Genomic DNA, 21,571 nt, shown 5'->3' with positions numbered 1-21,571 from the left:
TTTATTCTCCTTTATAGCCGAAACGGTGGAGGTCGGATCACAATAATTAGTTTCGTACGACATACACATGCAATTTCCAAGGACATATATATATATAAATAATATAGCTACATATCCACTCAAGTCTCAATATCATCTTCTCGCGTTGTAAGTAGTGCATTTTTTATTTTCATCTTCAGTTTGGCTAATGAATTTTGTTCAATGATTTTTATTAGGCTTGTACTCGTATTGTTTTCGATTTATATGTAAACAAAAATATAGAACTACCAGCAATTCACAATCACATAGGAACAGTTTGAGTTACTGATGAGTAAAATCTTTTGCATGTGTGTGTACTGATTTCCTTATAAGTGATAACCGATGATGAATCGGGGACAGATCGGCGTACTAATTATGGAAGCCTGCACGTTTCAATTAACAATAACTTCCACAATTTTGCATCCATGGTAATCGCGGCAATCACTTATATTGTTTCCTTTTGGACAAGAACACTGAGGCTTATATATATATGTATTTCGTATAATAATATAGCGCTGAATATATTCATGAAAACTTCAAAACAGCTGCAATGAATCGACGCCTATATTAATGATTTAAACGTATGACAGATTTCAGTTTGGTCGAAAGAGATTCATCATTCAGGAGACCACTGAGGCACAAGAAGATTTTTTTCGTTCACCTTATCGCTTTCAAGGTATATACACGTTTAATTCGTTTATCTCAATTTTTTTAAATATAATACACCTTTACCCTTTTGGTTAAATTGCTGGACGTGAATATTATAGGTTACATACATATATGCAGCCTAGACTATAGCATTTATCTCCATCAATGCCTGCACGGCTAAGCATATACGTCACGTTGTTATACAACCGAAAGAGCGAGCTGTATGCATGTGATATATACGCCATGCAGGATTATGTCCGCGATGTATACCATATATCAGCTTGGTTGTCGTGAGCGGAAAATAGTGCTAACTCTCAGTATTGAACAGCTCTTAAAAGTTCTGACGTTCGAATTTCAAAAACAGGAACTTTCCCTTTTGATGTCCTTATAATCAGCTTTTAAATGGTTGATTAAAACTTATAATCTCATGCAGTTCCAGGCTCGCTAATCGCTTGTTTTTTGTTTCATCTTCGACGAGTGTATTTGCCATACCAGATTTTCGTTCCATATATAGTGTATATAGCTATCATTTATCAACACTATTGCAGAGATCCGTTATTACTCTATAGCTATTCTATATGATTCTTCTTACAGACATGCATATATGGTTTAATGTTCAATATACATTTGACAAACGGCCAATGAAGAGGACAGAAGCGGCACAAGGCCAGATCATTCCATGACTGTTTTCCGTCTCGAGTCTCGACATCCAAGTATTAAATCATAATCGTCCAACCATAATCCGGCTATGGCCTTTCCCCTCCTCAGTATTAAAAAAATATTACCAAATTCTATGTGAAATCATACATATTTTAGACCGCGCACATCGGGATAGCACGAGGTACAAGCCCGCGAAATTCCAAAACGCTGTTATTTTCGCACTCTGCAGAAAAACAGTAAATAAATATAACGGCGCCCGTGAATACAGCAAGCTTAAAAAAGTTTATAGGCTTAAAAAGGTCAACAGGAACTTTCTGCTAGGATATATGACCTGATTTAGTTTTCTCTCGATTAGATGAAAGATATGTGCGATGAAATTACTGATTTTGGCACCGCAGTAGAAAGTTTAATATATGTAGTTGTTTTTGTTAGTGAAGATATATCCTATAAAAATTAACCAATCATAAAAGATCATGCCTATATGGGTTGCGAAAAAAATCAAAATATACAATATACGCGTGTTTTCAAGGTCTATAAATGATCTGGAATCTATATGCATGGAGGCAATGGCGTAGCCAGCCAAAAAATTTGTTCCGCTATGCTATATTATTTCGGCTTAGCATCAAATGTGGAATAACAAGTGCCTAAAATAGACAAAACACTTCTCGACGTTTCGACCTGAGGGCCTTCGTCAGGAGAGTTAGTATGAAATTAAATAGGGGAGAATATATTATTACGGTGTTCATTGACTGTATAAAAACAATGAATTTCTAAAGACAAGGATATTATAATAACTCGAAATTTACATAGCGAGATAAAATCGTACCATGCAGGCATCATAATACACATATATGAACGTGTTTGATTTACATTTTTTTTGCATAGTTTTACATGCAATGCGCCCTAGCTGTAATTTGGCAATTGACATAGCATATAGAAGTTAGCTAAAATTTTACAAAACCTATAGCTGATTAAGCTAATGCATTAGGCAATGCATGGCCTATTAAGAGTGCTGGCTAAATTGAACCACGATTTTAGTCCCTTAAATCACTGATTATTTTCATCATGATATTGAAAATATTTTAAAAAAATGACTTTTAATTCTTACTTAGATCCGATGTATATACTAAAAGTAAAAAAACGCGACACGCAGCTCGCCCATATATAGCTGAATAAAATTACATGCATGGCTAATACATAGATATATAGATATGAACAGACTGATGAATAGATTAAGATATGAACAGGCTAACTGAAGATATGAATAGACTAGATATGCATAAGATTCCTAGCTTACATTCCTAACTTACACTACAAATTTCATGAACTGGTTCACCGGTGCATTAATGTTCTAAATCTTAATGCATGTGTTCGTGATTGCATGTGATTTCATGATTCTTATAGACGACCACTCTCTAACGTAATAGGGACTTTATGCAACGAAATGGTTCATTGAAAAGAAATGAATAAATATAAAGACCTATGCATGGGAGTTTTAGACATCGTCCACGTTCAATGCATGGGACATGCATATATACTATATAGGCGTTTGTGTTTCAGAAAAAAATATTTGGCGAAAAATTTTGTTTCCTGCCTCGTGAAACTCCTTAACCCCATGAAGTCAAGGCCTATTCAGTTATAGACATCCCATATCGATCGCGTCAAACGCAAAAGATAAAGCTAGAGATAAGTCCCACAAAATTTCATTTTCTTTTAATATTATACATATCCGTATATATGATATATACATTCCAAAAGAAATTAACAATTAACTCGTTTCCTATAGAACTTTTCAGTCGCATTTGATTGTTTTCCATGGCCATATATATAACGCTTCATTCTGATTGTCGTTCTTATATGTATATTTTTTAGTGTATATTTAACGACTGAGTGTATATGCGTGATAATTCGACAGTGATATATATGCTCCCGCGACTTACAATAATTATGACTGAGTAATTTGACTTTCCTGTATATAGTGAGCAAAGTGGACTTGTTAAGAAATTCCATTTTTTATAGACATCGCGTTCATATATAATCATACAGTAAAAAGCCATTCGTAATATCTTCAAAGTGTTTCCTTTAATTCGGAAACATTCCACGCACTATATTATATACAACTTAATCCTATGCAATAATTCCTGAGCGGATTTCCTGGATTTAGCCTAAATGGGTACCACACTTGGTGACCTTCCTTAAGAGTGTTGAATGCATGTCTAAGATTTGCATTAAGAATGATGAAGAACGTTCGGTTAGATTTCTATCTGACCTCTATAGCTTGACCGGCTTTTTTCTCAAGGAAGTTTAAACCTTCCGTTGTCTTTTTGATTCTATATCAGCCATGCATGCACGTTCTTTATAAAGGCTGATTTTCCTATAGGCGGGACATGGCGCGCCTATTTATCATATTGTTAGATTATATTGTTAGATCTTCTTAAACTATAGTTTCACATATAATGCATGATTATCAAACATGCAATGAGGATCGAAAACTCTTCTGCGAAAGAGATTCAATCTAGCAGAAAATAATATATAACTTCAATCACAAGTAAAAAACTCACTGCCGCTGATAAAACGGAATTGTTATGTTTATTATATGATATGCCATTTGCAAATAACGGATGCACTTTTGAAATGACACCAAGCCAGCTCAATAATAATAGGAGGATTATAGTTCCCATGCACATATACCTATACATGCATGCTTCTAAATAAGGATTCGAGTTTAAATACGAGTGTGCACATCATCCCATGCATACATACAGATTTATAGCGAATATACTTTAACGTGCATATTGGATGGTATAAATTCGTCATCAATTTATGCGGCACCAACTATATAAGTACTTAACTCGATGAAGATCGTCCATGCATACCGGAGTGCTCATTAATGCATCAACTTTTCAGTGGAGATCGTTTTGCGTCTTTTATTTGAGCTTTTGTGTTTAACGAATGTTTATAGCTACATGTGATTAATCGATCTGCTTTAAAGCCAGTTTACATTTGCGATTTTTGCTGCGATTTTGTGTGCGATTTTCTTCTTTTGATAGATGTGAACGAGTGCATTAGTTACAGATACTGAAATAGAAGCTCTTGCACATCAGCTCATTTGTAACTAATTACTCGTTCACATTCATCAAAAGACGAGAATCGCACCGAGTGTAAATGCATGGGCCTTTATAGTCGTTTTTAAATTTCTCAATTTCTCTCGAAAAGTGGTTGCTTCTATACGATTTAGGAACCAAACTATGAATAGTCTCTGTCATAAATAACGAGCAATTAAGCTTCGTCACTACTATAGCTCAGAATATGTTGTAAATAAAATTTTCAGAAAAAAATTAAGGTTTCATTGTTCCTTCTTTTTTCGTTACATCGATCTGTCGCTATATATAATATGTCTCCTATATGCATGTGCGTATTACGCCCATTATTTGCAATTATATTGAACACACGCAAACGCGCGCACGCATGCACAAGATACTGTAATTAAAACACTACCGCGAAAAGTGCGTCGTTTATAATTTGGTAAACGCCCAAACTAGCCGCGATGGAATGCTGTCGCATCAGGTGATAATTTGATATTTTAAAATGCTTGTCTATTATGTGCGTCAAACATCTCCTAATTGGTCGTTTAAATGCTAAATATTTACTCGGATTTGCAATTAAGTCGGGGAAAAAACATCGTCTCCTTAGAATATCAGAATAAATTGACCTATAGACCAGGAGATTAGCGCTGGAAAATGATATTTTGGAGTCGAGTCATGATATTTAATATGTTTGCCCGCGCTGCATACATTCAATATATCATAAGTCAAGTTATCATACCTCATGCAACCGCGGTGCTTTGAGGCTGAACAAACAAACATGAAATGCGTGCGTCACTGCCGCGAAGATTGATCGCGTCGCCGATTGGTTAGGCACAACAGCATTTCATACACTGAAACCAATCTCGACAACTTTCTAACTATGCGACAGAGGAACAACAAGCAGCATATCGTTCGAACTATTTCAGATTGCTGAAATATCTCTGCTCTACGCATCGCTATAAGGTGAGAAATAATCATTAATCATTAGAATGAATTATATTTCTTAAATTAACATAAACCGCACGCTGGAGCCCGCAAAATATGTTCAATCGTTTCAAAGAAACCGAATCACCTATATAATGTCCATTGAACGTAATATTAAAAACGTTGGTTGATTGCTGTCACAAATCACAATACTGCCAAAATAACTCAATGTAGCTTAATACTTAATGTCGGAACAGCAAAAAGAACATATCTATGCAATGAGGGTAAGCCAGAAAAACTAAAATTATGAGGAGCAGGCTGGGAAGACGAGTCAGTTCGAACACATACTTGAGTATAATTTAGAGAAAATCAACCCGCGGTCAAACTATCGATTGAAGTTACCGAAATAAATCGGGAAAAAACAGCAACAATATTGGTATTGTTTGACATTTCCAACGTCAGAAGGATTGTAATTAGATTGATTTATCGCTGATAAAATTTCTAACCTGTATAACATTGCTTTGAGCTTTGAATCCTTCAATAACATGTCATCTCTGTGTACTTAGTGGGTCTAGTATTGCCTCCAGGGGCCAATTAACACCTCAATTCATATTAGTTTCAATGAATTAAGGGCCTATAGACAAATTATTTGGTCCCTTGATGAGAATATAATTTTATAGTTACTAGAAAACTGATTGTTACTCTCACGGGTCTACTAGGTACGGAATTATAGCTATATAGTTCACGGCGAAAGAGTATATTTGAACAATAATAAAACATATAGTCTTTTTGGTCGGCCTATTCTTTCTTCTTGCAACTAAAACATGATGCGAATTTCTAATCTTACATTTCCACGACAGATGCAACTGTCATTATATTGGTGATATATAATGATATATGTATAGCGGTATTGAACAAATTCAATGAATAAAACCTATTAAGTTATTTAAACTGTACTGATGATATTGTCATTGTGCTCTATAAATTTATATAACCTTATTATCACATTATATTGGTGATTTCTAATATTCAAGGTAGATATATTTTGAAAACAGCAGCAACGCAGATACAGAGTCATGTGTTCCACCGGAAACTAACAATTAACTAGTGCCTGTTCACTATACTCAACGATCGAATACGTTATATCCGACCCTTCTTCGTCTTTTTTTATACCAGCCGATGAACTAATGCTTGTAATCCCCGTATTCGAGCTATCTTTCACACATATGGGTAACTGTTAGCAGTGGTTGGCATTATCATTTTTATGCAAGAAAACGCGGCGACGCGTGACCCGGAAAATATGGGTGACTGTTTTCACACCTTGCGTCTTGTTAAGTTAGAGTGATGTGTTTATTCAATACGCCTTCTCTCATGCACACAGTCCTAATATATATCACGGATAATCCGTTTAGGGCAAAGACACGAAAAGACTATGAAAGAACTCATAATTGTAGTCCTTTAATTTCGACCTATTTTGAGAATTTGACATGTGAAGAAAATAACAATAAATTCACTTTCGATACGCGCAGAAATTTCCGAAATCGTTTGCCACGCGGATGCTTCAATTTCGTCACATTGACGTCATTTCATGTTTTGTCAGTTAAGGGCAGAAATAAAAGGTGCCGGCTATGATATATCTTAAAAACTTCATTTCCTGCCTTTATATTCTGTGAAAATGATATAATATCGACATATGATCTGAAACATCAGTCAAAGGTTTAACGTGTTCTTATAATCAGCGGGGACTGTTTCGTTGAATTTGTGCGCGATAGTCTATATCATCTTAGACCCTGTCTACACTAGTGCGTTTTCGTTTGAAAACGCATACATTTCGATGCGTTTAGGCCTTCCGTTCACACTAATACGCTCGAATACGCTCAGCGTATTCATCGAAAACGCATCGATTTGAATACGCTGTTGAAAGTGAATACAAATGAAAACGCATACATATCGTATTAGTGTGAACACTTGAATACGATACTTTTGAAAACGATTACGTCACACGCATCGATTGCCACCAGTGATTGCCACTAATTTCAAGGTCTTAAGTCAGTTATCCGCGGCATAATTCCAACCAAACAAGGCGGACGAGCACGATATGGAGTTTCTCATGCTTCTAGCAAACATAATTGTTTGTTTGCAGTTAAATGTTGCGTTGTATAACGCCATGATGGCTTCACACCGAAGACAAATAGCTGTCTTACGAACATACATTTTCTTTGGGCCTTCTACCATATGAACGCCTCCTGCTTGTTGTTATTAGCATTCTTTTTAGATTTATTTTGCTGCGAAGAACTAGCCATAATCGACTCAACAAATGCCGAGCATGTGCAAATTACCGTTTTACGTCAGACTACGATCCGATCATCGTATTCAAGCGTTTTAGTGTGAACAGTCGAATACGCTACGAAAACGGTAGTGTGAACGCGAATCGATCGATGCGTTTTCGGTCTTGCGAAACCGCATACAAACGAAAACGCACTAGTGTAGACAGGCCCTTAAAGCTGCCAACGAAAAGGAAATAGAGGTAACCAGGCTAGTGATTTATAAAGTTTTAAACAATTTAAAAGGAAATAGCTATGGATTGTGCCAGATTTTGCCATTTTCAGCAAACGCAACCGCGCGCGTATATACTTATTGAAGTTAATGTATTAGGTAATGCCTCTTGTATATTTGATATACTTATTTCGTATGGGCATATATTAGTTTTATTCACGTTTTTACACTATACAGTAAATATATGTCACACCTATACACAAACTATGTCGATAGTGTTAATGAAATACAGTTGATAAATGAGGTTCTCTGAAGTGATGACGGGAGGGTTTGAGTATTATGTATTGTTTATATGAAGTGGGAAGTTATATAAAATTTGAAATTATGTGACCTAAAATGCAGGATACAACGCTACAATTTACAAGCAATGCCTATAAAACCGTTACGAGAAATCGCGCGTGAACCACAAGAACCTTTTCCAGTGAAAACTTTTCAAAGTAGATAGCTCCGATATCTTTACGAACGGGAAATATAATATTCAGTACAAGATATTACAACACTTTAAGCTCTTACAGCCTCACGCGGAGTCTTACATGGCCACAAAAACACGGAAATGATTAATTGTGAAAACGAGCCCGTAGGGCGAGTTTTTCCACGTTATTTTGAGTTCTCCCAAACTCCCACAAGTGTTTCTTAACTGTACCTGCATGTATAGAAACACAGGAAAAAATATTTTCTATTTCTTAAATCTATATATCCATTCGATGAATACATGCATGCAAGCCGCTATACAAAGCTAAAACAAATTTAGCTATTGCATGTTGTCACGTAGGATATAAGCAGATAGCAGCAGCATCAGAATAAAAGCTAATCTTCGTTATTTTTTTCCTATTGTGTTAAAAAATGTTTAATATGATATAAACGCGATACGTTCAAGTGCATAAAGCATTTTTTACGAGTGCAATAAAACAGCCGGGTCACTCATCTGTAAATGTAATATCTATATATACTATACTGGTATGCAGTGCTATCAAAGACTGCCTAACAGGGATGGGATCACGCACTGGGGCACAATGATTTTCTTTTTTGAAACACCAAGATGTGTGGTCAGATTGTAAGATGCTATACCGCGCCTATATACGTATAGGTCATGCATGTTATACAATCATTATATATACTCCAAAAAATACAAAGACTATGACCTTTTCAAATATGACGTCTTAGAAAGAGAAGGAGCTAGCCATGCAATAAATCACTACCCAGTTTTCGGGCGAAACCACAGTTAATATTAACCTCGATATTAACTAGCTGCGATATGAGGTCAAGCCTCATTATTGTATGTAATTATATCATATATTATCAACGTTTATTATAAAAGCCTAAAAAACAACATTGCATGCATCTTGCTAGCAAAATATAATTATATATGCAATCGTACATGCAGTTATAAACTACAAATGGCGCCGTTTTTCAAATAAACATGCATGCGCATATGGACAATCAAGAAATGAGCTTCATTCGCGAGTGAGCTTCATTCTTCAAGTTCTTATAGCTATATAGATTCATACCGCTTGAATATACGAGACAAATTAAAAGAAGTAACGCGTATAACCTTTAGAATAAAGTAGCCTGTATATAGATATATATTCATCATGATATGGAAATGTAGAAACCTGATATGCGATATATACTTATATATGCATGTATATTGGTTCAACCAAAACTACCAAAGCATATAACCTAGGAAATATCGCGTGCATGCTGCGTCCAAAAAGAGTGACAAGCATCGGCATGTACAATTGATTTACATTTGTCGCCAATGCAAATGAATGCATTCATCATTGTCAGACTAAGTTTTCACCGGCGAAACATACACTTACGCAAGTAACAATATTACAAGCCATCTAAATTAAACATGTTTGAATGTTTGATTGGCAGTTATGCTTGATATATTATCTTACATGCATTGTAAACAGGGTGTGGACGAAGAATTGATTTATTGGTGCTTTCCACTTACGCGTTTTTTACGCCCGAAAAATTTATTTATCCATTTTTTTATTATTTAACACATGGATCAACAAATGCATACTTAAATTTGCGGAAACTAAGTTCTTTCGATTCATTCACCTATATAGCCTTTTTGAATATAAAATATATAAGGATTTATAGACTTTTATATACATGCATGCGTGTACGTGCGTATAAGAAAAACGCGACAGTGGAAAACAGCCGGCCTTACTTTATTATTTTTTGCAACCTTTATTTAAACACGACAGCATATATATATGGCTGATTTTCACGAGGTGCGTCACACATATAGTACAATATAAGGATTTATATAGAAAGGATAAAGTTTTAAAAATGTAATGTATACAAAGACGTATTTCGCAATTGGCATAGCATCTTCCCCTAGTTAACTGTGAAGCAGTTTAAAGTATCTGCCGATTTATCTGCAGATGAAACTCATGAAAGATCGCGAATTCATGCATGGAATACATGCATGGGTAATACAACTCATGAAATACATAAGTAAGGCGTATTCGCCGCTAGGAGCATGAGATCCTTTAAGTGTTTAACCGAAAAATGATACCGCGATGCTTGAGATAAATCTAAAATGCACGAAGGAGTTGACTATAAACATGCATGTAATCTAATATATTTATTGTCTTCTTGAATGATAACAACAATTATCACGCTCGTCACCCTGTGGAAATCTAGTGCGGAAAGCATGATTGAATATAATAGGATTAGCCGGCTGATCTAGTTAATGCACACACGATCAAATATTGAAATGCATATAAAATAACCGGATTATAACTGTAATCTTCATGCATTGGGTATCAAATCGCATAGGTGATCACATAGCTCATAACTATGTCTTTTAAGTTTTTAACGATATGTTATGCCTTATGGACCTCCTTGTATATATAATATATATGTAAACCAAGTTTATTGAATTTTATTCTCGTCTTATTAGCTCTATACTTCGGTATATCGAGCACTCTACTCGTAAAACACATGCACACATATATATATATATATATATATATATATATATATATATATATATATATATATATATATATATATATATATATATATATATATATATTAGGCGAAAATTAGGCAAAAATATTCTCCGTGTTTATATTAGGCAAAAATGTTCTCCGTGTTTGCCATCTTACCTAGCTTGACCGGCATATTAAAACCTATAAGAAGTTGAGAAGTTTGAATATGCCCGTCAGGGGTAAGTATGATAAACACGGAGAACATTTTTGGCTTGGTTTATTATATAGGCAAGTGAACAACATTTTACGATTTTGGTTAGGCTAATTGACTACTTCTCCAGGTGTTGAAATAAGTAATTCTACAGGTCTTTAAAGCTTGTTTCACTTCTATGTATATATAATAAACTCAGTAATTACTTGAAACCTATAACTTAACAAGATCTCATTATTAATCTTCATCTAGAACAAAAATCATTATAACCCTCGGGCCTAGAACCAGATATATGACACGAATATGAAACACCTTTTGATATACTGACAAATAATCATGCAAATATAATTATATAAAGACTTCATTTCATCTTGATCCAAAACGTATACGTTTTAAAGCAGTGTAAAATGCTTTAATTTAGTTTTCAACAAGAGGAATGAGAATATATTTATTTTCTTGTTCAGACATCTTGTCATAATGCCATTGCATACCATCCTTTCACAGTGACCACACAAACAGTGCATGGCTCGACAAGATTTTTTTAGCCAACAAATTTTTCCGAAGATGTACACTCGCTTTAACGCATGCATGCACCCTTTTTTGAAAAGGAGTACGTCACCTAGAAAAGTTATAGTCTATTGCTCAGAAATCGTACATAAACGTTGGCTTAATTCAGTCTCATACATAGGTGCATATAGGCGTGGCGTGCCATAAGGGTCTTGCATTTGCTGACTCATATCAGCTTTCCTTCAGCTACATTAGTCATTTGGTATTCAGTACTTCATGTTTAGATACATGATCTTGTTATGCAATTAACCAGAAATTAATACAATAGAATATTGTAAATACAACTGGATACAACACTTTGAAGAATACAATGGGATGGATTGCATATATTCGGGACTCCAAGGTCCATTATCGCAAGAAAAATGAACGAAATCAGATATTTTTGAGATTTGCAAAATTCACCACTAATTGATCTCAAGGGTCTCAATAACGAGGAAATTAGTACTTCCCTGGCTGGCATTGTTGCTAATTCCAATGTACGTTATCCAAATTATAGTTGTTCCCATTTCTTCGAGACCCCCTGTACTGTGAATCAGGCCATACGCGTTTAAGGGCGTAACTGATGAGAGAGTAGGAGGTGACACATCCTGAACTAAAAATCAGAATTTTCGTCCGGCAATATATATCTGTTTGGGTCAGACCACTTCGGTAGCGCGGAACTAAACGACAAACCCCACAAGTTCTTTTATTCCACGGGCGCGATTTTTTATTGAAATTCATTCGCCTGCTTTTATAAATTATGAGCAATTAATAAAGGAAACTAATTGAGTGGTTGGAAGTCAAAATAAAAAACAAGGGAAATATTTCGTATATCAGTACATGCATGCATGATGCATGGGCGCTAAATAATATGTGCAATGGGAAAATAAAGCCTTATACAAAGGTATCGCAGAATGTGCTAATCTTAAAAACTCGTCCCTCCGAAGTATGTGAATAGCGTATACTTGAGGTTTAGTTTCCACAGTTTGTTCCATCTCGGTCTTGTTCTGTGATTCTCGACTGACACCCGAAATATATAGCTAGCTATATACGTTTTATTCATTATACTCAGAATTAGAGAGCAATTCGAATTTTGCATATAAAGTGCTGACAGCTGAGGGCGTCAAAATGTTTTGTGATTAGTTTATAATTTGTGATGTCCCTTACCGACACCACAATAAAACGCATCGAACTTTCCTTTAGAGTTGCTGCTGATCACTCATTCTTTATTAAGCATCGCTTGCTGTGAACCTGAGATTGATTTAACAGCTGGAGAGCGGCGCCATTGGCATTGTATAGCAAAATATATACGGTACACACAATGTTTATTGCTCTGGCGCGAAGAGGTGAACGCCAAGAGTCTACGCAAATGATTACTGTACAAATGATTTGAACAAACTTCTAAGAACGGTATTTTGACGTTTTCTAATTAGCATGATCAATCGACCATTTTGCAATGTAATAAAAATTTTCATGGGTTGTAAGTATATTTGGTAAACAATATATGCGCGAATGTATTATTAGTACATAGATTAGGAGTCGAGTGTTTAATTTCACATGTAACATTCGTTTAGTTTTAACTGTTGTCTCTTTTTAGTGACGAGTAGTATAAAGTTAAAATACTGTAGATCTATAGCATTTTGTGTCAGTATACGTGCTGCATAATTCAACTTTCAACTCGGCACAACAATATAGTTTTATAAGCTGCCGCAGGTGTAGATATTGTATATAAATGTACACAAATTCATTAGAGACTTTGTACAAAGAGTTGGCGCGCATGCATATATTTTGTATATATATACTTGATGCGGTTTAGTCATAACGATTGTGCTGCTTCAAGCCGGTTGCCAGCGTGGCGTTTTGCAACGACATTTAACTGAGGGCCATTTTTTGCTCCAAGTCCATTAGATTAGCGCTATACATATGCGCAGGATTCGACATTTCATGCGAGCAGGCCTTTTAATAATGCGACATATTTTCAGGCAGCAGTTAGGTAAAAATTTACAACATCGTAAACTTGAGCGTATTTCCCTTGCGGATTATAGCTGAAATTGATGGGAAGCATTTACGTAAACAACATACGTTTCGTGTTAATTGTTATTTTTGGTCACAAATGAGCTAACGCGATATACTCCTGATCTGTGGTTGTAAAGTACATATGTCTGTCTATAAAATAACATTATTTCTTATTATCCCACACTATCGACGTCAACGCAGGAATTAAGACGTTAGCCTAATAAAAAACGCATGCCAGTTTCATCCACTAAAGAATTCAATTATATTGAGTTGGAATTAACGGAATGTCTATACAAAAAAAATTGACATTCCGTTTATCCTTATAGGTGCCTTGTCGTCCAGTCGCTAGCGAAAATCTTTGCATTTGGTTTGAGATCCATTGGCATTGTTGATTCGTGATCTTCACCTTGAATGATCAAATCGTTGGTTGGAAGTATCATAACCTGCATATCTTGTTAATAAACGGTTTTATCTTGCAGCGCTAACAGAAGAGTCGATTTCTTTCGTAGGCAAGACTTTTTAGCCAACTGCATTTGTACAGTAAGTGGTATAATGATAATTGTTTTGGAACAAGCGCGTAGAGTCTACAAACGTATATATACAGCTTATATAACAGTGGTATATTTATATATATATATACATAAAGGACTATAGGGAAATACGGACTGTAAGTGGCTTAAATTCATGCCCTTATTCAATGAGATGCCTTCATGGAGGAAGCGACAATTTTCACGCGGAAATGTTTCAGAATTTTTGATTAGCTGGTAATTAAAACATAAAGGCGTACTGCGTGCAAAAAAAAGCAAGGTTTACGAATTACTGAATGCTTTAAAATTATTTTATCTGCATGAATGATGTTTAGAAAAATTCTTTGGCAATACATTTTTTGTTATATTTGATTGATAGATCGCTGCATGCACAGTATTTATTTTTTTATCCGCAGAAAGCCATGCTAAAATGAATGATTTGGACGGAATTTCAACGCCTGCGTGGGAGAGTACTATGAATACGAGTGTTAAACAACAGATCGAGAATGGTATGATCGATATCGAGCTAGTATTTCTTGTGTTCGCCTTTATCATGGTCGCCGTTGGCCTGGTCGGAAACGTCGTGATCATTATTTCGGGACTTAGATTGCCGATGACCAGAAAAAAAGGCGTCACGACGGGCTCCAGGTATTACATTATCAACTTAGCTTCGGCCGACCTTTGCGTGCTGATCGTCTATTCGGTGACAGACCTCACTCCGTTGTTGCATCCATGGGGCCTTGGTGATTTCATGTGCAAGGCGCTTTTACCCTTGCGGGATGTTTTTCTTATCGTCTCCTTGGTAACGATCACGACGTTGAGTTTAGAACGATACTGGCTTATAACACGACCGCTACAGCATCAGGGAAACAAGAGCATCGCAAAAGTGGTCTTGGTATTCATTTGGATCGCGTCGTATCTCGTGAACGGCTTGCCATTGTTACTTCTGACACGACTTGTAAACACGCAGGACGGTGTAATTTGCATGCTAAAATATCCATCGGTTCTCCATATGAAGGTTCACGTCGGCTTTGGTATCGCTATTATTCTCATCCCATTTCTTATCGTCACATTTTGTTATGTAGCTATAGGCATCACACTACAAAATGTCTACAAAAAACACAGCCAAAACATGTTACATGGCTACGACGAGGCTGGGAACAAACACACGGTTACATTAATCTTGCGCAGCAAACGGCTGGTCAAAGTTCTGATCGTCCTCCTCGTTGCGTTTGCTATTTGTAATCTGCCCGTTGTTCTCTACGTACTTGCGCATTTCTTTTACAAATTTGAGCAGTTCGAACACCAAAAAACCTTGTATACTTTTTTCCAATGTATGATGGTCTACGGGAGTGGTGTTAACCCGCTTATTCTACTTCTAATGGCATCGGAGTATAGACTTTGCATCGTGGAGTTGAAAGAGATGCTCAGAAAACTCTGTACTGGGTTTTGTGGCGGAAGTCGCTTAGGAAAAGAGCGCCCAGATCAGCCATATTGTGCTATGTTGCAAGACAAAAACATACCAACGACACCCGTGTAATCATGCGTTTATATCATGCACTGAATATTTTCTAGATGCCATGCATAAAAGCTCGTAAGAGTTTATGACATGTCCTGCAACAAGCCTACCTTTATTACTGGATACTGGACTAAATGTACTATGTGTATCATTTATATTAGCCACAGACCTATTAGATATACTATAGGTCAGTGATATTAGCTAAGAAAATTGAGTTATGAGAAATATGAAGAATTATATGAGAAGCGTAACGGACTTTTAGGAGCAGTGTTCTCACAATCAAATTTTGAAATCCCAAAAACAACCCAAAAACTCCTTAGACTGGTGACTAAAATTTATTGGTCACAAACTGGTCACCGCTACAGTTGCTAGTGTTCCTCCCTCTGTTGTATGTTTTTCAGTCTTGCAATCTTGTTTTATAGTTACTAAGAACTGAACTAGCCACTAGAAACTAGTTCATTTTTAAAATATTTGCTGCATGAAGACTTAAAAGAAGAAGCAGTATACACTAAATACAATGTTTCAGTGTATTAATGTTCTGATTAACAGACAGTAACTTTAGCCATTTTATACACAGTTAAACAAGAAGACCAAGTACATATATGCAATTATGTACAAATAGTCGTTAATTTCTCACTCAAAAAATCTCTTATACGTCCCAAGGGCAATATATGTTTTTCAAATACATTGAAAAATCCTGCATGAAAAACCTACAACTAGGGTTCCTACCCTAAAAGTAACAGCACGGCATGCCCTATCAAGAGATCTAGCTGATAAACGTACAAGCCACTTAATAATAGAGAAGTTGAGAGATGTTCAAGGCAATCATTAAATAAATAATTCTTTCAACAGGGCAACCTCGTTCCCAGGGTCTTTTTTACTCAGGGGTGTCATGCAACTATTTTGAGCAAAACATATAATTTCTTAGTTATTTTAAAATTTTAAAACTAGTTAAAATAAGCTTCCACAAAGATAGAAAACATTGTACATTTCTACAAGTATACAGTACAAGCTGGAATTTTTAGAATTCATTTTGAATTTAACGTCAACTATACTGTTTGTACTTATGTTGTTGCATGCTTTTATCGGGAAAGCTTGCAATTATTCGTTTATATATTTCAAGAAGCAGATATCCTACCGTAGGATATCCTCGGATTCACCAGCCACGCATGTTTTATACGTATATATATATATATATTTCAACTGAGAAGGTTCATTTGCTCTCTTAACACAGACCATTTCATGCAAAATTATGACACCACAAAAATTAACAGCCAAACCGCAACACCGCAAGATGCTAATATGTACAATTTGCAAGATGCTTAATGCAGAATACAATAGGGAGTTTACGATTCACGACGCGGCCAGCTAGACGACGCGCTTTGCAAAACAAAGAAACACCACACGCGAGACAATAGGTATAACTTGTGGTCCCATGACAGCGTTGCCACTCTTACGCTGCATGGCTTCAAAAGGACCATTTTCACGGCTTCTCGACGACATGAAAGCAGCTGCAACGTGATAGCTATATGGATCTGCAATATCAGCGACCTCAGAGGTTTTTCAGCATAATTGAAACGGCATTTGGCATGCGCGACGTCGAGCCATCCGCGTCGTAGATCGTAAACTACCTAATATCCAGTTCAGGCCGTTACCCAGTTTACATCAGTGGTGCTCAAAGAGCTCCTGATTGTTTAGATACCCATTAAATGGTGGTAGAATGAACTTGTTAACACGTTATTTAAACGTCTGAACTTGTAATCAGCCATTTTTTTTATAATGATTAGTAACTGATGATTAAGCCCTCTTTTCGATATGGCGAGTATGCGAACAGACATGAAAACGTATACTTCTGGGGCAGATTCAGTATGTATAGTTATGGCCCGAGCCGTTGATCATCATTATACCTCCACATGCACATACCCCCGCCTTCACATCAAGCATGACCTTGATTTCCTTTCACGCATGAATTTAGCATTGTCATTGACTAAAATATATTATTATTCTCAATGAATTAGGAATTGTACAATTTTTGAACTAGCCTTAGTATCCTTTGCTCCAATCCACGACATATTTCATCGGTTTTCCCTCTTTGAAAAGCTCAAAATTCTCTTTGAAAGAATCAATCACCTATATATAATACAATAGGTAAATCATGAAGAGGTACACAAATTATACAAAAGCCGGGTAATCAGGTATGTTTAACACTTGTTTACCAATATTTACCTGATTTTTTCTAGTCAATCCAGCAATATGAGGAGTAATAGTGACCTGGGGATGAGTCCATAATTCGCTATCGTTTGGAAGAGGCTCTTCCTTAAACACATCCAAAATGGCACCACCAATCCATTGATTATTTAATGCATTCAAAATACTATCACAGCTTATCACATCCCCACGACCAATGTTTATAAGTACCGTCTTTTTCTCTTTACAATTTTCCAAAATATTGCCAGAAAGAAGACCTCTTGTACTCGGTGTACTGGGCAGTACATTGCATATGTAATCACATTGTTGTAAAAACTTAGGTAATTCTTCAATTGAGAAGCTTTCATCCACGAAAGAACTTTTCGTAGCAGGAACAGTGCGATGAACAATGTTAACCGTCATCTTCATTGACTTGCAGTACTTAGCAATTTCCTTACCAATATCACCAAAACCAAGTATTCCAATCGTTAGCTCGGAAAGTGGACGATGAATAAATTTCTTCCATGAACCCCTGTAATTCACAATATTTTTATCACACGTGGTTAGACGTATTTGGCTGCCATTATTTTCTACTCAATTCGATTCTCAGCAGGGAAGTAATGAAAAAAGAAATAAATAGATTATTTACCGGTTTGGTCGGTCTGTATAGGAAAATATTTCCCTTGGTCACAATAACGTCCCAGTTTTTGAGACATCGGGAAATATTTCCCTATACGGACCGACCAAACCGGTAAATAACATATATACAGTATGACATTATATGTGTTGACAATTTGGCAAATTAACTTGTTATCCGATTATTATCAATAATAGGAGTGTGACATTCCCCGCCTTTAGTCCCCGTTATCAAGAAATTTTAAAACAAGAAATATGATGTGGTATTGGTGAGTACCAGCACATCGGTGTGTTATATGTATGTTGGTTTTCTGCCACTTTGACAGTTCAAACATCTCTGTAGTTAGTGATCAATGAAGTCTGAAATCAATGGAGATATCAAATAAAGCATTTCAACGTAGTTGCAAAAAATCTATAAAAAAGCTGGCCAACGTGGTCGGGTGGGACTTAATTAGAAAGATGAATTCAAAGGTTGCCTATTCTTCTCTCACTTGTCTCATCTATGGGTTCGTTAACCGGGACGGGATTTTTTCCACCCTGTGTTAACTCTCCCGGCTTCATACGATTAGCAGCCACGGCCTAGAAACGTGTCAACGTCTGCCTAGAAACGTCATCGTGCAACCGTTAACATTAACGCGACAACTATTCACAATTAACGGTGTACCTGAATTCACATTTAACTGTGTACGGTGTACCTGAATCCACAGTTTAATAACCGATCGATTGAAGGGGTAAAATACTCAATTTTTCAAATCAGCTTCAATTTGCCTCCAAGTCAATGGCATGAGCATGGATATTTAATAAGCTGTCGCGCGCTGTTGCCTGTATTTGCCTTACCATGTCTTATCCTGTTGATATTTTCTAGAAAGTGAAAATTTCCTCTCCCGTGCAATAATATGACCAATCACATATTCAGCCATTGGAGGTCCAAAAACACCTCCAAGTCTTGTGAGGACAAACGTTGGGGGAGGCGTATCTTGTTGCAATTGATCGACTATGGGATTAACACCTGCAAACGTTGACTGCATCCATCTTAACTTTGGTAGATTAAATATATATTTACATACATGTGCTGGATCAGCAATCAAAATATCTAAGTCTTTCAGTTGTTTGAGTGAAACACCTATAAAAAAGTGGGCATTTATATAAATGAACAGAGCCTTACAGAGGGATAAATAAACGTGTTATCATTGGGGGATCGGATCGATCCGGCTTTCTGGGGCACCTCTCAATATGGCTTTAAGAACACAGTCTTAAATTGAGGAGGGGGTGAGGCCGTGAGGGTGAGTGGTGTTGCATAACTAACTACCAGTATTTTACTCACTGGGCTTCTCAGTTCTTGTTGCCTTAATACAGTAAAAATTAGGCTTAATTTGGTAAAGAAAAAAATGACTGACAAATCCTTCCAGTGTGCTACATGAAATAAGCAACAGCAAAAATCTAGCTGAAATTTTAAACCTTGGTATTGGCACATGCCTCATGATATATAATGATTCTTTAATCTTCTTCATTAGCGACAGCTGCTCCCACTCAAGCCTACGTAGCAACTCACAACATTTTATAAAGTGCAACTCATACAAATCTTTTTTTACAAGCAGATATATATGTGTCTCTCACTGGCCTGCAAAATGTCTTGGACATGATGTCCAGCCATAAATCAACCATTAAAATGTCAACAACTGACAAAATTATGATTCTTGTTATATATATCATATTCGAGGTCTATTATATCAAATACATACATATTTGTTACTTAATAGGTCATGTCTTGCATAATTCCAAAATATGTTATTTCTATTGCCTGCAATGTGCAGTCTCATGGCAAACAGACAAAGCCCCTGGTGTCTTATCTCATCTGTTTGTTTGAATGACTTCTCATTGCGCAAACAAATTTAGTTCCTGACATCAATCATACATAGACAGTGCAACAACTCACAGCTTGCTAATCTTGTCCAAACACAACCAACTTTTCAATTTGCCCTGCACCAATTAAGGGTCTGAAAAGATTGGCAGCTATTGCAGGGGAATAGCAATTCAAAACTGGCTGTATTTTATGCACTAGTCACACTAGTCAAGAAATGTTTTAGTTTGCATAATCTAGCCTATTTAGTATTAATAATATTATTTTAGGATCCTCGTACCAGGCTACTTTTTTGTTAACCATTTGAGTCAGATCTCCTTTATAGTCCTTAGATATATCATATATCACCATTCGCGTGTTGCAAAATATAAACATATAAGCTACGGAGAATACGAGAAATTAAATTAGGTTCATTACTCACCTGTGTATTCTATCAAAACAAAAGTCGCAGATGGGCAACATTTAGCTAATATATCCACGCCTGCTTGATCAATAAAATGTTGGGAAACGATACCCACGAGGGGCTTAGTGAATGTACTGTTGCCTGTCATTCCTCTTCTGGAAATCACAGAACGGCCTGGTGTTTTAGACATCAATATGTTCAATTTTTTAGTAACATTTGAATAGTTAGAAAGCACAAAATATTTTTTAAATTTTGCTAATAAATGCCTCATATTCTTTGCCTTTCGGACGCGGACTTTGTCGCAGGCCGGAAGAGCTTGCGGGTTGGTTTTCCGGTGAACCGTAGACAAGTGGACCCATGAAACCAGTCGTAAAAGTACGAGCTATTTTGCTCCGCAAATCTTGCGAGATTTTTTCTCTGGGATCTAGCCATTTTTGGAGCAGCCTGGATAACTTAATCACGCTATTCCGCAAAAGAATCACGGAACCGCCTCAGGCGCCTCTCAGATTTAAGTATTCCCGGCTCTCGCTAATTTTTGAATTCACGATTTCACTTACTGCATTTACTGTTTGGATAATTCAGAACACTGCGTCGAGTTGAATAAGAGAAAGCGTAACGGGCCTTGAAGCAATGTTCTTACAATCTATTTTTTGAATTCCTAGAAACAACTTTACCGATTGTTAAAATTACAGGTCGCAAACTGCATGTGGTCCAATTTAACATTGAGCGTGGTAAATTAATATAGAACAAAATAGTTTGAGCGGGACTAAGAAAATGTTAAAATCATCCAATGGCAATGATCTAGATAGATAACTAGATTTAAAT

General features: G+C 36.2%; 2 protein-coding genes across 3 annotated transcripts; one reads left to right on the top strand and one right to left on the bottom strand.

Moving 5' to 3' along the window:
* The first annotated feature begins 614 nt into the window (after nucleotides 1-614).
* Nucleotides 615-16,631, top strand: LOC114527827 (delta-type opioid receptor-like). The gene is made up of 3 exons (XM_028549527.1): nucleotides 615-694; nucleotides 13,940-14,153; nucleotides 14,557-16,631. The coding sequence occupies exon 3, from the start codon at nucleotides 14,571-14,573 to the stop codon at nucleotides 15,678-15,680; it is 1,110 nt and encodes a 369-aa protein (XP_028405328.1). The 5' UTR covers nucleotides 615-694; nucleotides 13,940-14,153; nucleotides 14,557-14,570; the 3' UTR covers nucleotides 15,681-16,631.
* Nucleotides 16,632-16,700: 69 nt separating this feature from the next.
* On the bottom strand, nucleotides 16,701-21,029 carry LOC114527826 (glyoxylate/hydroxypyruvate reductase A-like). Of its 2 annotated transcripts, none has more exons than XM_028549525.1 (4): nucleotides 20,765-21,029; nucleotides 19,320-19,605; nucleotides 17,886-18,378; nucleotides 16,701-17,789 (listed from the first exon to the last, which is right to left on the bottom strand). In XM_028549525.1, exons 1-4 carry the CDS (start codon nucleotides 21,015-21,017, stop codon nucleotides 17,703-17,705), a joined length of 1,119 nt encoding a protein of 372 aa, XP_028405326.1. In that variant the 5' UTR covers nucleotides 21,018-21,029; the 3' UTR covers nucleotides 16,701-17,702. The 2 variants fall into 2 exon arrangements, with proteins under 2 accessions (XP_028405326.1, XP_028405327.1); XM_028549526.1 differs by lacking the exon at nucleotides 20,765-21,029 and adding an exon at nucleotides 20,419-20,494 and having other exon boundaries at nucleotides 16,706-17,789.
* Nucleotides 21,030-21,571: the final 542 nt, after the last annotated feature.

This window comes from Dendronephthya gigantea, unplaced genomic scaffold (genome assembly GCF_004324835.1).
Source record: "Dendronephthya gigantea isolate DGI-Jeju-01 unplaced genomic scaffold, DenGig_1.0 000047F, whole genome shotgun sequence".
NCBI lineage: Eukaryota > Metazoa > Cnidaria > Anthozoa > Malacalcyonacea > Nephtheidae > Dendronephthya > Dendronephthya gigantea.
Note: the sequence above shows the minus strand (reverse complement) of the source record. Positions and strands in the feature narration are given on the sequence as shown.